A 14,568-nucleotide genomic window follows, 5' to 3' on the forward strand; every position below is an offset into this window, starting at 1 on the left:
CATATATGTACAGGTTAAAGGACAACCTGTGGGAGACAGTTTTCTCCTTCCACCATTACATCCTGGGGATTAAACTCAGGTTGTCATCCTTGGCAGCAGACTCCTTCACCCACTTCTGGCTCCTCCAGATTATTTCTTATTGGGAAGGAAAACCAAACCAAACCAAAACCCAAACAAACAAAAAAACAAACAAATACCAAACCAAGTCAGGTATGGTGTACACCATTAATACCAGCACTAGGGAGGCAGAAGCATGCAGTTCTCTGAGTTCAAGGCCAGCCTGGTCTACAAAGCTAGTTGCAGGACAGCCAGGGATATACAGAGAAACCCTGTCTTGAAAAACAAAATACCACACTACACAATAGATTAAAATACTCATTCAGGTGCTAAAGAGATGGCTCAGCTGCTTTGACTACCTGCTGCTCTTTCTGAGGACTCTAGTTTGGTTACTTGAGGCTTATCACTGCCTGTGATTCAGTAACAGGGGATCTGACACTTTGTTCTGACCTCTGCAAGGACTCATACACATGTTCTCTCTCTCTCTCTCTCTCTCTCTCTCTCTCTCTCTCTCTCTCTCTCTCTCTCCTCTCCTCTCCTCTCTCTCTCTCCCCCTCTCTCTCTCACATACATATACACACATACATGCACATTCACACACATGTACTCACACACATACACATGCACACTCACACATTCACACACACACAAATAAATAATTAAAAACGTATTCAATGCAATGCAATCACCTTTCCCACCTACATTACTCCTAGAATTGAGGTCAGGTACTATTCAGCACCTTTTCAACTTTATACACAGGACTTTAAGAGCACTGACTTCTCTTCTTCAGCAACAACATCATCTGAAATGTTTGTTGCTGTTGTTTTGAGATAGCGTCTCACTGTGTGGCTTTGCATGTCCTAGAACTATGGAGCACAGGCTGGCCTTGAAACAGAGATCCACCTGCCTCTGCTTCTCAAGCTGGGATTAAAGACACTATACCTGGATTGAAATAATACTTTTGTATGGATAACTTGTTAAGGTTCGTTTGTTCCGTGTTGCTTGTGGCTTTTAGGAATTGATCTTGATCTTCTGATTATGGTTTATTGATTATGAGCTGTATCTCCAGCTCTGACTCTGGTTTACAATAACCAAAAAAATTGTGCAGTTCTGAAAGCATCCATGACAAGGATCCTGTGGGCAACTGGCCCTTCTCCCTCCTGCTGCTTTAGGCAGCCAGTTACCTTCATTTCAAGGTGTTGTCTTTATGTGCATGTGTAAGCCCAGAACTCAGCACACCAGGCATACTCTACCATTGATGTGTGCTCCAACTCTGATCTTGTCTTTTATTTAACATAAGCAAATGCAAATATGAACCCAGACATTTCTTACTTATAAAATGTTTATTTGATCTAATATTATGCACCTTTTAAAACTTTTTTAGCCGGGCGGTGGTGGCGCACACCTTTAATCCCAGCACTTGGGAGGCAGAGGCAGGTGGATTTCTGAGTTCGAGGCCAGCCTGGTCTACAGAGTGAGTTCCAGGACAGCCAGGGCTATACAGAGAAACCCTGTCTCGAAAAACCAAAAAAAAAACAAAAAAACAAAAAAAAAAAACTTTTTTAAAGATTTATTTATTTTATGTATGTGAGTAACTGTCGCTCTCTTCAGACACACCAGAGGAGGAGAGCATCAGACCCTATTACAGGTGGTTGTGAGCCACCATGTGGTTGCTGAGAATTGAACTCAGGACCTCTGGAAGAAGAGCCAGTGCTCTTAACCACAGAGCCATCTCTCCAGCCCTATACTGTACCTTTTATTTTAGTTCTGCCCCACCCCCATCATTTTGTGTGTTCTGCAGACATGTATGGCTGTACACCACCTGCATGCAGTGCCCCTGAAGGCCAGAAGGGGCATCACGCAGCATCCCAAGAAACTGGAGTTAGAGATTGTTGTGGGTGCTAGGAATTGAGCCAGGGTATTCTGGAAGATCAGCCAGGGCTCTTAATCACTGAACCAACTGCCCCATCTAGCTTGAATATAACAATTTTGAACATGCTGATTTTTATTTTTAAAGATTTGTTTTGACTGATGTCTATGTGTACGTGTCTGTGTACATGTGTGTCACTTGTGTGCAGGTGATCGCAATAGCCACAAGAGAGTTGGATTCCTGGAGCTGGAGTAACAGTAAGTTGCAAGCCTCAAATATGGATCCTGAGAACTAAATTCAGGTTCTCTACCTGAGCAGCAAATGCTTTTAACTACTGAGCCATCTTTCTAGCCAGGAATATACTGACTTTTAAAGGGTTCATGAGGTAGGGGCACTGAAGAGGTAGCCTAGCAGATCAGGGCACTGGCTGCTCTTGCAAAGGGCAAGGTTCCCCACACCCACATGGTGGCTCATAACCATTTGTAAGTCCAACTTCAGAAAATCCTTGGGCACCAGGCACCATAGTACACACACATACACGGAAGCAAAAACATCCATACACATACAATTTTAAATTTTTAAAAAAGTTCATAGGGTGTGTATCTGACATGCTAAGGAAATAATCAGAAACAGATTCTATATTATTAAAGAAAATCTGACCCCCTGAGCCTTGGGAAAGATGGAAAAACAGTTGTCTTAAGAGTCACAAAGCTCCAGGCAGTGATGATCCATGCCTTTGACCCCATCACTCAGGAGGCAGGGGCAATCTTATCTCTATAATAAGTTCAAGGCCAGACTGGTCTACAGAGCTAGTTTCAGGACAGCCAGGGATATACAGAGAACGCTTGTCTCCAAAAAAAAAAAAAAAAAAAAAAAAAAACCAAAATCGTCACAAAGTACACTGGGGAGGCCACCTGACTGTCCATTAAAGAGGGAGTCCCTATCACCAAATATGGGCATTGCCTTATCAGCTTTGAATCAAAGATCAGCCCTTGGAGGTATGGCCAGATGGTCATTTTTCAATTCCTACTCACCTCCCCACCCAGCTGGAAGCCATGAAGTACAACCCTCCTCTGACCCCTGCATTATCCCATAACATCAGCCCCAGCACACAGTAGGCTTGATAAACAACTTGCTCAAAGGACTGCAGAAGACCACATGTGACTGCCAAGGCACACTTTTCAAGCAGTGAGAGCAAGTGACAGTAGTACTGTCAGTCCTAGGCCTGTCACTGCTCTATGCTCTGAGAAGCTCAGGAAAACTGAATAAGACCTGACACATGACAGGCAGTCAGAAACACTACAGATGGAAAAAAGGATGAGGAGGCCAAGCCCAGACAGAAGGACCTGGAGAGGCCTTACCTGTGTATTCCCCCAGAATCATCCGAGACATGATTACAGTGAAAATGGGAGCCGAGCTCTTCACTGTCTCAGCAAAGGACACTGCCACGTTCTTGAGGCTGACCAGCCCCAAAACCACCGTTGCAAACCTCAAAACAAGAAAAGAACATGGTGAGAAGGACTTTTCTACTTATACAACAGAGACTCTAAGTGCACAGTCATGAACAGTGGGCACACCTGGTCCCTCATCTCAACCAGGAGGTTGAGTCCCAGGTAAGGGTGTCACCATTACACTCAAGGATGGTAAACACCTTCCAACCACTACTGAGTTACTTTATTTTTTTAAGGACAGGGTCTCACTATATAGCTCTAGCTGTCCTGGAACTCACTATTAGACTAGACTGGCTTTGAATTCACACACAGAGTCATCTGCCACTGTCTCCCAGGTGCTGCAATTAAAGGCGTACACACCACACCCAGATGATTTACTTTTTATGGTCACTCTAGAAAAGACTCTGATAAAGAGCCAGACATGGCAGTGCATACCTTTAATCCCAGCACTCAGGAGGCAGAGGCAGGCCATCTCTTTTGAGTTTAAGGCCAATCTGGTCTACAAAATGAGTCCAGGATAGCCAGAACTATTATACAGAATGATTCTAAAAAACCAGCCAAACAAACAAACAAAAAAGAATCTGAGAAGGAATGTACATGGTGGCATTAAAGGCCACAAAACTAAAATCTAACTGATGGATGTCCCACAACAGTATAGTCCTATAATCCTGTGCCATGAATACACACTCAACAGCAATAATCACCAAGGCTTCCAATAGGGTTTCAACGCTTAGTAACTAGAAAGATATTTTATATCTTAAAAAGGAAAATAATGAAGACAATCAACACATTTTACCTCATGAGGCCCACAAAGAGCATAGTCATGATGAAATTGGGTGGATAAGAGAGCCGGGTTTTGTGTTGATATAAACAGCAAGGAACAAATATTTTAACACAGCCAATTAATGTCGTTGACAGCATCTGCACAGCACCTGTGGAGGGAGGGAGGCATGAGAACAAGTTTCCCACACATGAGCACTGAATATCACCCTTCATTCCAGAAGCACATTTGGGTAAGTCCCTTTAGCCCTTTCCCTCCCTCCAGGTGGCCTCTGGTCACTCAGCATTTGGGCCACCAGGAGTGCATATTGAGCAAGGAGGCATTACCTAACATGCTGGGCTCTCCCTCTAACAGGGACAGGATGTACTTGTTGAGGAACAGCGTACAGAAGCTGAAAAAGAACCACAGCGTGAGGTAGATGAGAGCCCTTGAACTCCAGACACCCAGGTCCGACTCAATGACAGTGGTCTCTGTGATGGTGACAGTGAGCAGGCTCTCCTCTGGGCTGCCATCACCTTTGGTGAAGACAATCTTCTCACTCCGGTGACCAAAAAGAGATCCCCAAGTGAGAAGTGTTTTCCCTTTTGGCTCTTCCTCGCAGCCAGGCGCTGTCTCCTCCAGCAGTTGGGATTTTGCTGCTGATGACATGCTGAGGTCACTTGTGAGGACTGAATCTCAAAGATGGGCCACATGGATCAAAGTAACTGCTCAGGCAGAGATACACAGCTCGAGAAAGAGGCAGCAGTCCCGGTCTGCATGAATGTTGACTCCAACATGCTGGTCTCCAGCAAAGTAAGGAAACAGAGGCTAAAATGTTAAGAAAAGAAACAATATTACTAATTTTGAACATCTTATATTCTTTTGTAGCCTTCTGTGTAAGATGAAGTGCAGACATGTGGAGGCCAGAGAACAATCTTGGTTCCTGCCTTCCACCTTGTTTGCCACTTGGTTCACAAGCTTCCAAGGGTCCTCCTGTCTCTATTTTCTATCTTGTCTTCCAAAGATTCTCCTGGTTTTTTGTTTTCAATCTTTCTAAAGAAGCACTGAGATTATAGTTACCAGTACCTGGAGCCTATACTGAGATCAGGAAGAACCAAGCTGAGGCAACCCTCTTCCTTTTCCCAGCTTGGTCCTTCTATGACTGGCTCAGCTCAGTTCAGCCCACACCAGGCTCTAATTGCTAATGACATGGTTTGCATCTTCTCAGCTTTTTCAGGAACCAGGAAACATCGGTCGATAGAAGGAACCGAGTGTTCCTCTTGAACTGCTATCCCTAATTTTTCATGCCTTCCACAGAAACCCTCTGAACTTTATCCAGAGCTTCCACCTATTCCTAACTGGAGGGCTGATTCACCACAATGAATATTTAATTTGTGAAAGTCCTTCTTGATTCCATTTCAAATTGGCCTGTTCTCATTTCGTTCTTCCATTCCTCTTTCACATTCTTTATGGTTTCTGCTGGTTTATTATTCATAGATCATGGCAACTAGGTCCATATTTTTCTTGGTGTACTACACAGGTCAATGTACTAGACAGCATGTCAGACAACACCCCTTCACCTCTTCTCCTGGCTTGAGGTTTGCCAAGGCTTCAGGACCAGTTTTATGCCACTTTCTAAGCAAACACTATCCTAATGGCATCAGTTTAAAGTTTGGCCCAAGGATGCTCGACCTGTGCTACAATGTCTGTAGGCGAGATGTCTACCACTCTTAAGGCCACAGGCAGAGCCAAACCATCCTGTTCTCCTGTAGACATTGGCATTTTCCTAGTTCTGGCTTTGAGCAGTGTTTCACCTTTGACCTGCTCTATCTCATGAGGACCAAGGTCACCTTCTTTCCAAAGAAGACATCAAAACTTCACCCCAGGCTGGAGATGTACATGATAGAGTGCTTGCCTACCATGCACGAAGCCTGGGGTTTGAGCCTCAGTACTGAAACAAATACATTAACAATAAAATACAAAACAAAGAAAAACAACAATGAAGTATAAAACAATACCACCATCAAAGAGCCTTAAAGGGGGCTGGAGAGATGGCTCAGCAGTTAAGAACACCAACCGCTCTTCCAGAGGTTCTGAGTTCAATTCCCAGCAACCACATGGTAGCTCACAACCATCTGTAATGGAGTCTGGTGCCCTCTTCTGGTGTGTCTGAAGAGAGTAATGGTGGTGTACTCATATGCATAAAATAAACAAAAATTAAATTAAATTAAATTAAAAATAAAAAAACCCTTAAAAAAAAAAGAAGCCTTAAAGGGCTGTCATTTGGCCTTCTTAGTTTCTGCTTCTATGGTTTGGAATACTGGCTGTTCTTCCACAGAACCTAGTCCAATTCCTAGTACCCACATGGCCCCTTACAACCATCTGTAACTCCAGTTCCAGGGGAGCTAGTACCTGCTTCTGGCTTCCACAGGGACCAAGCATATATGTGGTTCATACATACACATGAAGACAAAATACCCACACACATAAAAAATAAAACAAATTTTAAAAGGACACTGTAGTGACAACTCTGGAATTTTGGTTTCTTTAAAAACACAGAAATATTATATGGATGTGATTTTGTTTTAATCCCAGGTGTGGGGTTAAGGGGCTGCTTTGGACTCTCTGCAGCAGCTGACTATGCACTGCCTCACTCTCTAGCAGAGACATGGTTGTGCCAGCTGCAGATAGTTCCTGTGATTGTGTGACATTTGGAATTCTGGGAACTTATCATAGGGTATATAAACGCAAGGGCTACCCTAGGCAGGGTTGGTGGTTGTTCAAGGGGGTTGCCTGCAGTTTGTTAGTAGTTCTGCCCAAAGAAGAAAAAAAAATATAGATTCTGGGATCTCTCTCTCTCTCTCTCTCTCTGTCTGTCTCCTCTCTCTTCTATCTAGTGATAGGGGTGAAAGTGAAGGGATAGAGGGTGGGAAAAAGAACCCACAAAAGGGCACCTGCATGTTTGTTTGTACACCATGTACATGCCTGGTACCTAACTTCTGCAGAAGTCAGAGGGTATGATCACCTAGAACTGGAGTTACAGAGGGTGTGAGCCAGCATGTGGGTGATGGGAACCAAACTCAGAACTTAGGCAAGAGCAACAAGTGTTCCTAATCACTAAGCCAGCTCTCCACCACCATTTCTCTTTTTGAGGAACATTATAGATTAGCTCTGGACTGTACATCTAGCTTCATGCCCTTCTGGATATCAGGATCTCTACCTCACCAGCACCCCTTAGTTCATACTTCCATGTTTGCATGTGCCTGACTTACATAAAATATTCTCTATGTACACTGAAGAATGCACACACTACCTACCAGTGAAGACCTCACCCTAGGTACTTTGCTCATCTACCTGTACTCAGCTGGGAGACTTTACAGTCTGACTTGCTCTCAATGTGGGCAACATCAGAGTCTGTTCCCTTCTCCACCCAGAGCTCTGCCATCATTATCTTGGTGTCCCTGATCCCATTGTGACGCCTCAGTACACAGGAGCCTTGTATTGTGTCCCAGAGCATTATGGGAATAGCACTGCTCTTCTAGGCCTCTAACTGCTGCTATGCCAGACCTTGCTGTTTTCTTCTTCCTCATAACTAGCAATGCTACACTTTGACTCTAGTGACAACCTGCTGGGTAACTGAACCTCCTAGGCTCTAGGACTGGCCAGATCCTGTGCTAGGATGAAAAGAAAGTTCATGCTCCACTAAACTCTTTCCTGCCCAGGAGAGCAGACCAACTGAAGGTAAAATGGCCGATTTACTGCCTGGAAGGCAGCAGACAAAAAGAAGGGACCCAATATCCTGAGCTGTAAAGTCAGAGAAGGTCAAAGAAAAAAGTTTCAGATCATGTTTCAGGACCTTTGATGGGTCAAGGGCAGGCAAGCAAGGAGAAGCTGAGAGAAACCATCCCTGAAAACACATGGTGTGTTCTCTTCACTCTGCTAGTCAGAACTATCTAACAGTGCAAATGCAAACAGACTCCATAAGTTAATTGTTTAAACATGACCTTTCAAGAGCCAGTATAAGCACCTACATTGGACAGCTCATAACCACCTGTAACTCCAGTTCCAAGGTACCTCAAGTCTTTGGCCTCAGAGGGCACTTGTACTCATAAGCACATCCCTACATGTAGACACACTGATGCAGTCAACAAGACGAAGAACAGGGGAGCCAAAAAGCCACCTACTCCTCAACATCAGATGTGGACCAACAGAATTTGAAGGTTCCCAGGCTAGTTTGTTTTGTTTCAATGTTTCCTCACCATGTCCCCCTCCCTCCCTTTAGAATGTAATGTATATTCTATGTTACTGTATGTTGGAAGTATATAATTTTTACCTTACAGAGGGTCATAGTTAAGAAATTGCTTTAAGCCGGGCGGTGGTGGCGCACACCTTTAATCCCAGCACTTGGGAGGCAGAAGCAGGTGGATTTCTGAGTTTGAGGCCAGCCTGGTCTACAGAGTGAGTTCCAGCACAGCCAAGGCTATATAGAGAAACCCTGTCTTGAAAAACAAACAAACAAACAAACAAACAAAAAAAAAAAAAAAAAAAAAAGAAAAAGAAATTGCTTTAAGTTGCAAAAGAGATTTTGGACTTTTAAAAAGTCTTGACTGAAAGACTATGGGGACTTTTGAAGTTGACCTGAATGCATTTTGCATTATGATATGGTTATAAAGCCCTCGTGGCAAGGAAGAAGAATGCGGTGTTTTGAATAAGAACAGCCCCACAAGCTCTAATATTTGAATTCTTGGTCCCCAGGTGGTGAAACTATTTGGTAAGATTAGGAGGTGTGGCCTTGTTGGAGGAAGTGTGTCACTGGGGATAAGTTTGAGGTTTCAAAAGGCATCAGTCTTTTTGAATCTACAGAGTGAGTTCCTGGTTTACAGAGCGAGTTCCAGGACAGGCAGGATTACACAGTTAACCCTGTTTTGAAAACAACACTAACAAAAAAAAAAGAATAAAAGTTTTAGAAGGGCCAAACTTGGTCCAGGGCCTATAATCCCAGCTATCCAGGAAGATCACACATTCAAGGTCTGCCTAGGTTACAACACAAGTTCAGGACTAGTATAAGCAACTGAGTGAGACTTTGTCTCAAAAAGTAAAAGAGCTTAAGGATATAGTTTAGTGGTAGAGTACTTACTTATCTAACATACATGAGGCCCTAGGTTCAAATCTCAATACCATTGAAAAGGAAAAATATCAGGCAAGGTATGGTGGCACATGCTTTAATTCCAGTACTAGGGAGGCAGAGGCAGATGGATCTCCATGAGTTCAAGGCCAGCCTGGTCTATAGATCAAGTTCCAGGACAGCCAGGGTTATACAGAGAAACCCTGTCTGGAAAGAAAGAAAGAAGGAAAGAAGGAAGGAAAGAAAGAAAGGAGGAAAGAAAGAAGCAAGCAAGCAAGCAGGCAAGCAAGCAGGCAAGCAAGCAGGCAAGAAAGAAAGAAGGAAGGAAAGAAAGAAAAGGAAGGAAGGAGAGAGAAAAGAAAGAAAAAAATTATCAGGCCAAAGAGATAGTTCAACAGGTAAGGCTGTTCTTCCAGAAGACTCAGGTTCAATTCCAAAAACCACACAGCAGCTCACAGACATCTGTAACCCCAGTTCCAGGGAATTCAATACCCTCTTCTGGCCTCTAGAGTTACCAGGCACTCAAGTAGTGCACAGACATAATTGCAGGCAAAATACTATATACATTAAAAATGATAATAATCATGTGATCGTATTAATAGAAGAAACTTCCCAGCAGTTACCTATGTCAGGTTGAAGACTGAAAGGGCTCTGAACAATACTAAGTACAAAGTACAGACAGCCCTATTTATCTTGCAGAATCAAGGGTCAGGAATTCCAGATCAGAGCAGTAAGTAAATATTGTGGAAAATGGAAGCCAGATTCAGTCCTGAAGACAGTCACCACATGCAGGCAGCTCTTTAGTTATGCCTAGCTCACCATTCCCATGCAGTGCTTTCAATAAACGACTCTTCCCTCACCCTGCAAAAGCACAAGACAGTTACTGATCCAGAGGGCATCAGGATAGAACAAGTATCTCTAGGATAGAGGTATAAAGTTAGTTATGGGCTCCCTATTCCTTCTAAGAATGGTAGAATTAGAGGATCATTCGGAGCTGGTGCTCTAAGTGGTTAAGGGCACCTGCTGAACTTCCAGAGGACCCAGGTTTGATTCCCAGCACTCACTGTGGTATAAGACCATCTGTAAGTCCAGTGCTAGGGGATCCAAGGGCCTCCTGTCTCAGAAGGCACCAGGCATGCACATAGTACAGAGACATACACAAGGCCAACATTCATATACATAAAATAATAAAATTACAGATTATTTGTTGGCTATCCTAATACCACATGGACAAGCTCTTGAAGAGAGAAGTAGCAAAGACCTTTGAGAGCAGGGTTTGGCTCTATAGATGAACCAAGGGCTACACAGCTCTAACGTTGGCAGAGTTTGACTCGCCCAGTCCTGGTCTAGTTCCCAGCCCACAATTCAAGTCAATTACAAAGATAAGAAAGTCTTAGCTCTTAGCCTACAAGAAGCTGAAGACCAACAGCAGCACCAAGCTGCTTGCAATTAAGAACTTGTAGGTGGGGCTGGAGAGATGGCTCAGTGGTGAAGAACACTGATTACTCTTTCAGAGGTCCTGAGTTCAATTCCCAGCAACCACATGGTGATTCACAACCATCTGTAATGTGATCTGACACCCTCTTCTGGTGTGTCTGTTCACTGCAGCTGTGTACTCACATTATAAATCTTAAAAAAAAAAAAAAAAAAAAAAAAGAACTTGTAGTTAATTTGACCTACACTGGCCTGGAAGCCAGTTACAGCTGCTGAACCTGAACTTGAACTTGTGGTGTGTAGAACAGCCACTCTACTGAAAAGGTCTTAGTCACCGTGTCCCTCTCAAATTATAAACTACACCCAGAAGAACAGATGAAAAACTAAGTCATAACTTCCTTTCCACTGGTTTATTAAGACTCACTTGCTGGCTGGGCACTGGTGGCACACACCTTTAATCCCAGCACTTGGGAGGCAGAGGCAGGCGGATTTCTTGAGTTCGAGGCCAGCCTGGTCTACAGAGTGAGTTCCAGGACAGCCAGGGCTACTCAGAGAAACCCTGTCTCAAAAAAAAAAAAAAAAAAGTATATAGACCTGAAAGAAAAACAAGCCACACTCTGCCCTAGACCCACTGCAGACATGATGTCAAAGCTACAAAAACCAACAGCCGCTTGTCTCACACAACCCCCTTTTTTGAGACAGGATCTTAAAGGCTAGCCTAGGCTGGCCTTGAATGTGTCCGTTTTCCATATCAATCTCCAGAATGCTGAAATCACAGGCACACACCACAATGCCTGGCTCAAGATGTCATTTTTATCCCATTTGGCATTATATTTTTCCATATTCTAGTTCCACGGAGCCCAGGTTAAGAATGTCTGGGTTGGGGCTTGTGAGATGGCTCAGTGGTTAAGAGCACTGACTGCTCTTCCAGAGGTCCTGAGTTTGAATCCCGGCAACCACATGGTGGCTCACAACCATCTGTAATAGAATCTAATGCCCTCTTCTGGTGTGTCTTAAGACAGCTATAGATTTCTCACACAAATAAAATAAATCTTAAAGAAATAAAAAAATGTCTGGGCTGCTTGCTCCAGGGAAAGGGGTGTGGGGGTGGGGGAACCAGCCCTTGCTGGGTGGGGAGAATGTCTAAGCTGGTGCAATGGCTCAGGAAGTAAAGAGACTTTCTGACAATCCACATATGTGTTGGGTCACACGTAAGTTTATAGTGAAGGATGTAGCCCATCGGTAGAGGGTTAACCCAGCACCAAAGCCCTAGATTTAATTCCCAATAGAAAATGGAGGGACAGGAAAGAGGAGAATAGAGGCAGGCATAAGGAATATCAGTTTTGAAACAGAGGACTGAGGTACTCAAATACCTAGCCAAGACATCTGGATTGGTCAGTGGTTATTTATTGAAAAACGATGTATCAAATCTCCAAATACTATGCATGTCTGAGAGTTTATCTACGGGAAATAATAACCCAGAAAAGGGCTTGCATGGACTCACAATCTGTCCAACCCATCCTGCTTCTAACACTGACACTGGAAGCCTCAGAACACTCAGTAGTGAAGAATTTGTACAGAAGGAAGTCACTCCTGACTAGAGTAACTCACTGCAGCTCTGTGGCTCTATGATAGTGTTTATCACTTTTGAAAAATGGATACTTTCAGGACCACTGGTGTGGTATCCTCAGATTTAAGATATAAATAGTTGGGGGCATCCACATTACCAGCCACAGTATCTCCACATTGTGACAGGTCCTTCATGTTGTTCTCTGCACTGGAAAAGAATCACTTTAATGTAAAAGCCTTCCTATCTCTTCACTTAATGGACCTTCTTTTGCTATTTAAAATTCTTTTATTGTGCTTTCAAATGTGTTCTACAACCAGGGATACTTGTAGTACAGTCCCATAATTGCAACACTGAGAGGCAGGAGGGTCACAAGTTTAAGGCCAGACTGGGGTACCCCATAAAGATCCTTAAGGCCAGACTGGGGTACCCCATCTAGCTCCTGTCTTAAAAGAAAAAAAAAAGCACAAAAAATTATTTTCCAATTTATTTTTAATAAGAGTACATTTATCCCATGAGTGGGCTACTAAACAAACACCGAGCAAGGAACCCACTTCTAAACTGCAGTTTTGCTTTTTGTTTTCTTCTTTTGCATTTCAAGGATGTATCTGTTTTATGCCCGAAAAGTACCAGTTGAAGAAAAACCGCCGGCTGGCTAAAATAATGTTGAAGCTTGTGACCTGGCTAAGAGTCGCCCATTCCACGGCATAAAATAACACGTTTCGGGAGGCAAAATCAGTACACGCCGACAGATGACAGGGTGCCTGCACTTGTCACTGGACATCGCTTCCTTCCCGGCGCCTGGTGCAGTCACATCCCGCCCGCGATCCCGCCGGTGCCCATCACCGTCTCCACCCTACCTGTGCGTCCAGCCCAGCGAAGCCCGCCACCTGGGCGCCCGGTGCCAACGGCCCGTAAGTTGACCTGGGCTGACTCCAGGACGAGGTGCTCCCTGTCCCCGATGGGGTTCAAGTCTGAGGCTGCAACTGGAGTTTATGCAGAGCCTCCGCCCACGCCCACGGAAGATACAGCCAGCTTTCCCACGCCGCCGACTTGAGTCTGAGCAGCTTCACCGAGAAGTGTTCAGAGCCAAGGGCGAGAGCGGCGCACCCTCTCCCAGCCCGTTAGTAGAGGTCCTAGGGGTCTTAGATTTGGGACACACACTGGTGGGCGGGGAGGGAGCCGGACGTGACGCACAGGAAGCCGAGGCAGACTACGCGCCGCTACGGGAGAGGATGCGGAAATGCCCCCTGCAGGCACACAATGGCGCCTTCCAGAATGTTCCACCGCGACCCACCGTGGGGAATCAGAACGCCCTAACGGCGCATTCGCACCTTCCGGAACGGTCCGCCACAAACCCGAGGCGGGCGACCATGCGGGGGGTTACACCACTGCCTTGTGGCCTCCTGTTGGCACCTTCCGGAACGTCCCAGTACTCCAGGGTCTGTGATGCTGGACGAATGCACAAGTATCGCTCCTCTCGCCTGTGGTACATTCCGGAACGTTCCACCGAGACCAAGGTGGAGGAGCCAATCCTCTGAGGCCGCGAAGGTACCGGCCTCTAATTCAAACCAGGGTTTTGATTTCAAGGGAGCCTAAAACTTGACTAGAAGGTAAGAGGAAGCGAACCGTTCACTGGCGAACACACGAATAGCCCCCGTACGCTCCGAGTCTTGGATGATGCCTGGCCAGGGGCGGGACCAATACTGTAGAGGCGGGGCCAGCACCATAGCGACGGGCGCTCATTGGTGGAGCCTCAGAGGTTCCGCCCTCAGGCAGGACGCTTGCTCTGAGCTCCCCAGGTAGCCTTTAGCTGCGGGAGCCGTTCAGGCATTTTTAATCCCTGGAGGTCATTTTTGGGGAGGTTTGAAGCTGTGCTTTGCCTTAACTGGTGATGCTCCCGCAAAGCTCTGGTTTTTGGTCTTTGTTTCTTCTTGGTTGTTTGAAAACCAGTAAGGTTTCTCCTTCAGATCTTGCTTGGAGTGAGTTAAAGTGGAGCCTGGAGCCTCTAAAACTTTTTCCTCTATGGGGCTGGAAAGATGGCTCAGAAGTTAAGAACACTGACTTGAGTTCAATTCCCAGCAACCACGTGGTGGCTCACAGCCATCTGATGTCCTCCTCTGGTGTGTTGAGGACAGCTACAGTGTACTCATACCTAAATAAATAATTCTTAAAAAAACAAACAAAGAACAACAACTTGCAGGGCAGAGGTGGCGCACGCCTTTAATCTCAGCACTTGGGAGGCAGAGGCAGACGGATTTCTGAGTTTGAGGCCAGCCTGGTCTACAGAGTGAGTTCCAGGAC

General features: G+C 45.0%; 1 protein-coding gene across 4 annotated transcripts in view; it reads right to left on the bottom strand.

Annotated features, from left to right (window-relative positions):
* Slc35e2b (solute carrier family 35 member E2B) overlaps positions 1-13,942 on the bottom strand; it is a 26,652-nt gene extending 12,710 nt beyond the window's left edge. For 3 of the 4 annotated variants that reach the window (XM_034501821.2, XM_034501820.2, XM_076933577.1), the window contains exons 1-4: positions 13,125-13,592; positions 4,486-4,966; positions 4,175-4,310; positions 3,289-3,416 (exon numbers count right to left, since the gene is read on the bottom strand). In XM_034501821.2, the coding sequence (XP_034357712.1) occupies positions 3,289-3,416; positions 4,175-4,310; positions 4,486-4,807 (586 nt within the window). In that variant the 5' untranslated portion in view covers positions 4,808-4,966; positions 13,125-13,592. The other variant, XM_076933576.1, reaches the window with a different exon arrangement.
* Between the last annotated feature and the right edge of the window lie 626 nt (positions 13,943-14,568).

Source organism: Arvicanthis niloticus, chromosome 5 (genome assembly GCF_011762505.2).
Source record: "Arvicanthis niloticus isolate mArvNil1 chromosome 5, mArvNil1.pat.X, whole genome shotgun sequence".
Taxonomy (NCBI): Eukaryota; Metazoa; Chordata; class Mammalia; order Rodentia; family Muridae; genus Arvicanthis; species Arvicanthis niloticus.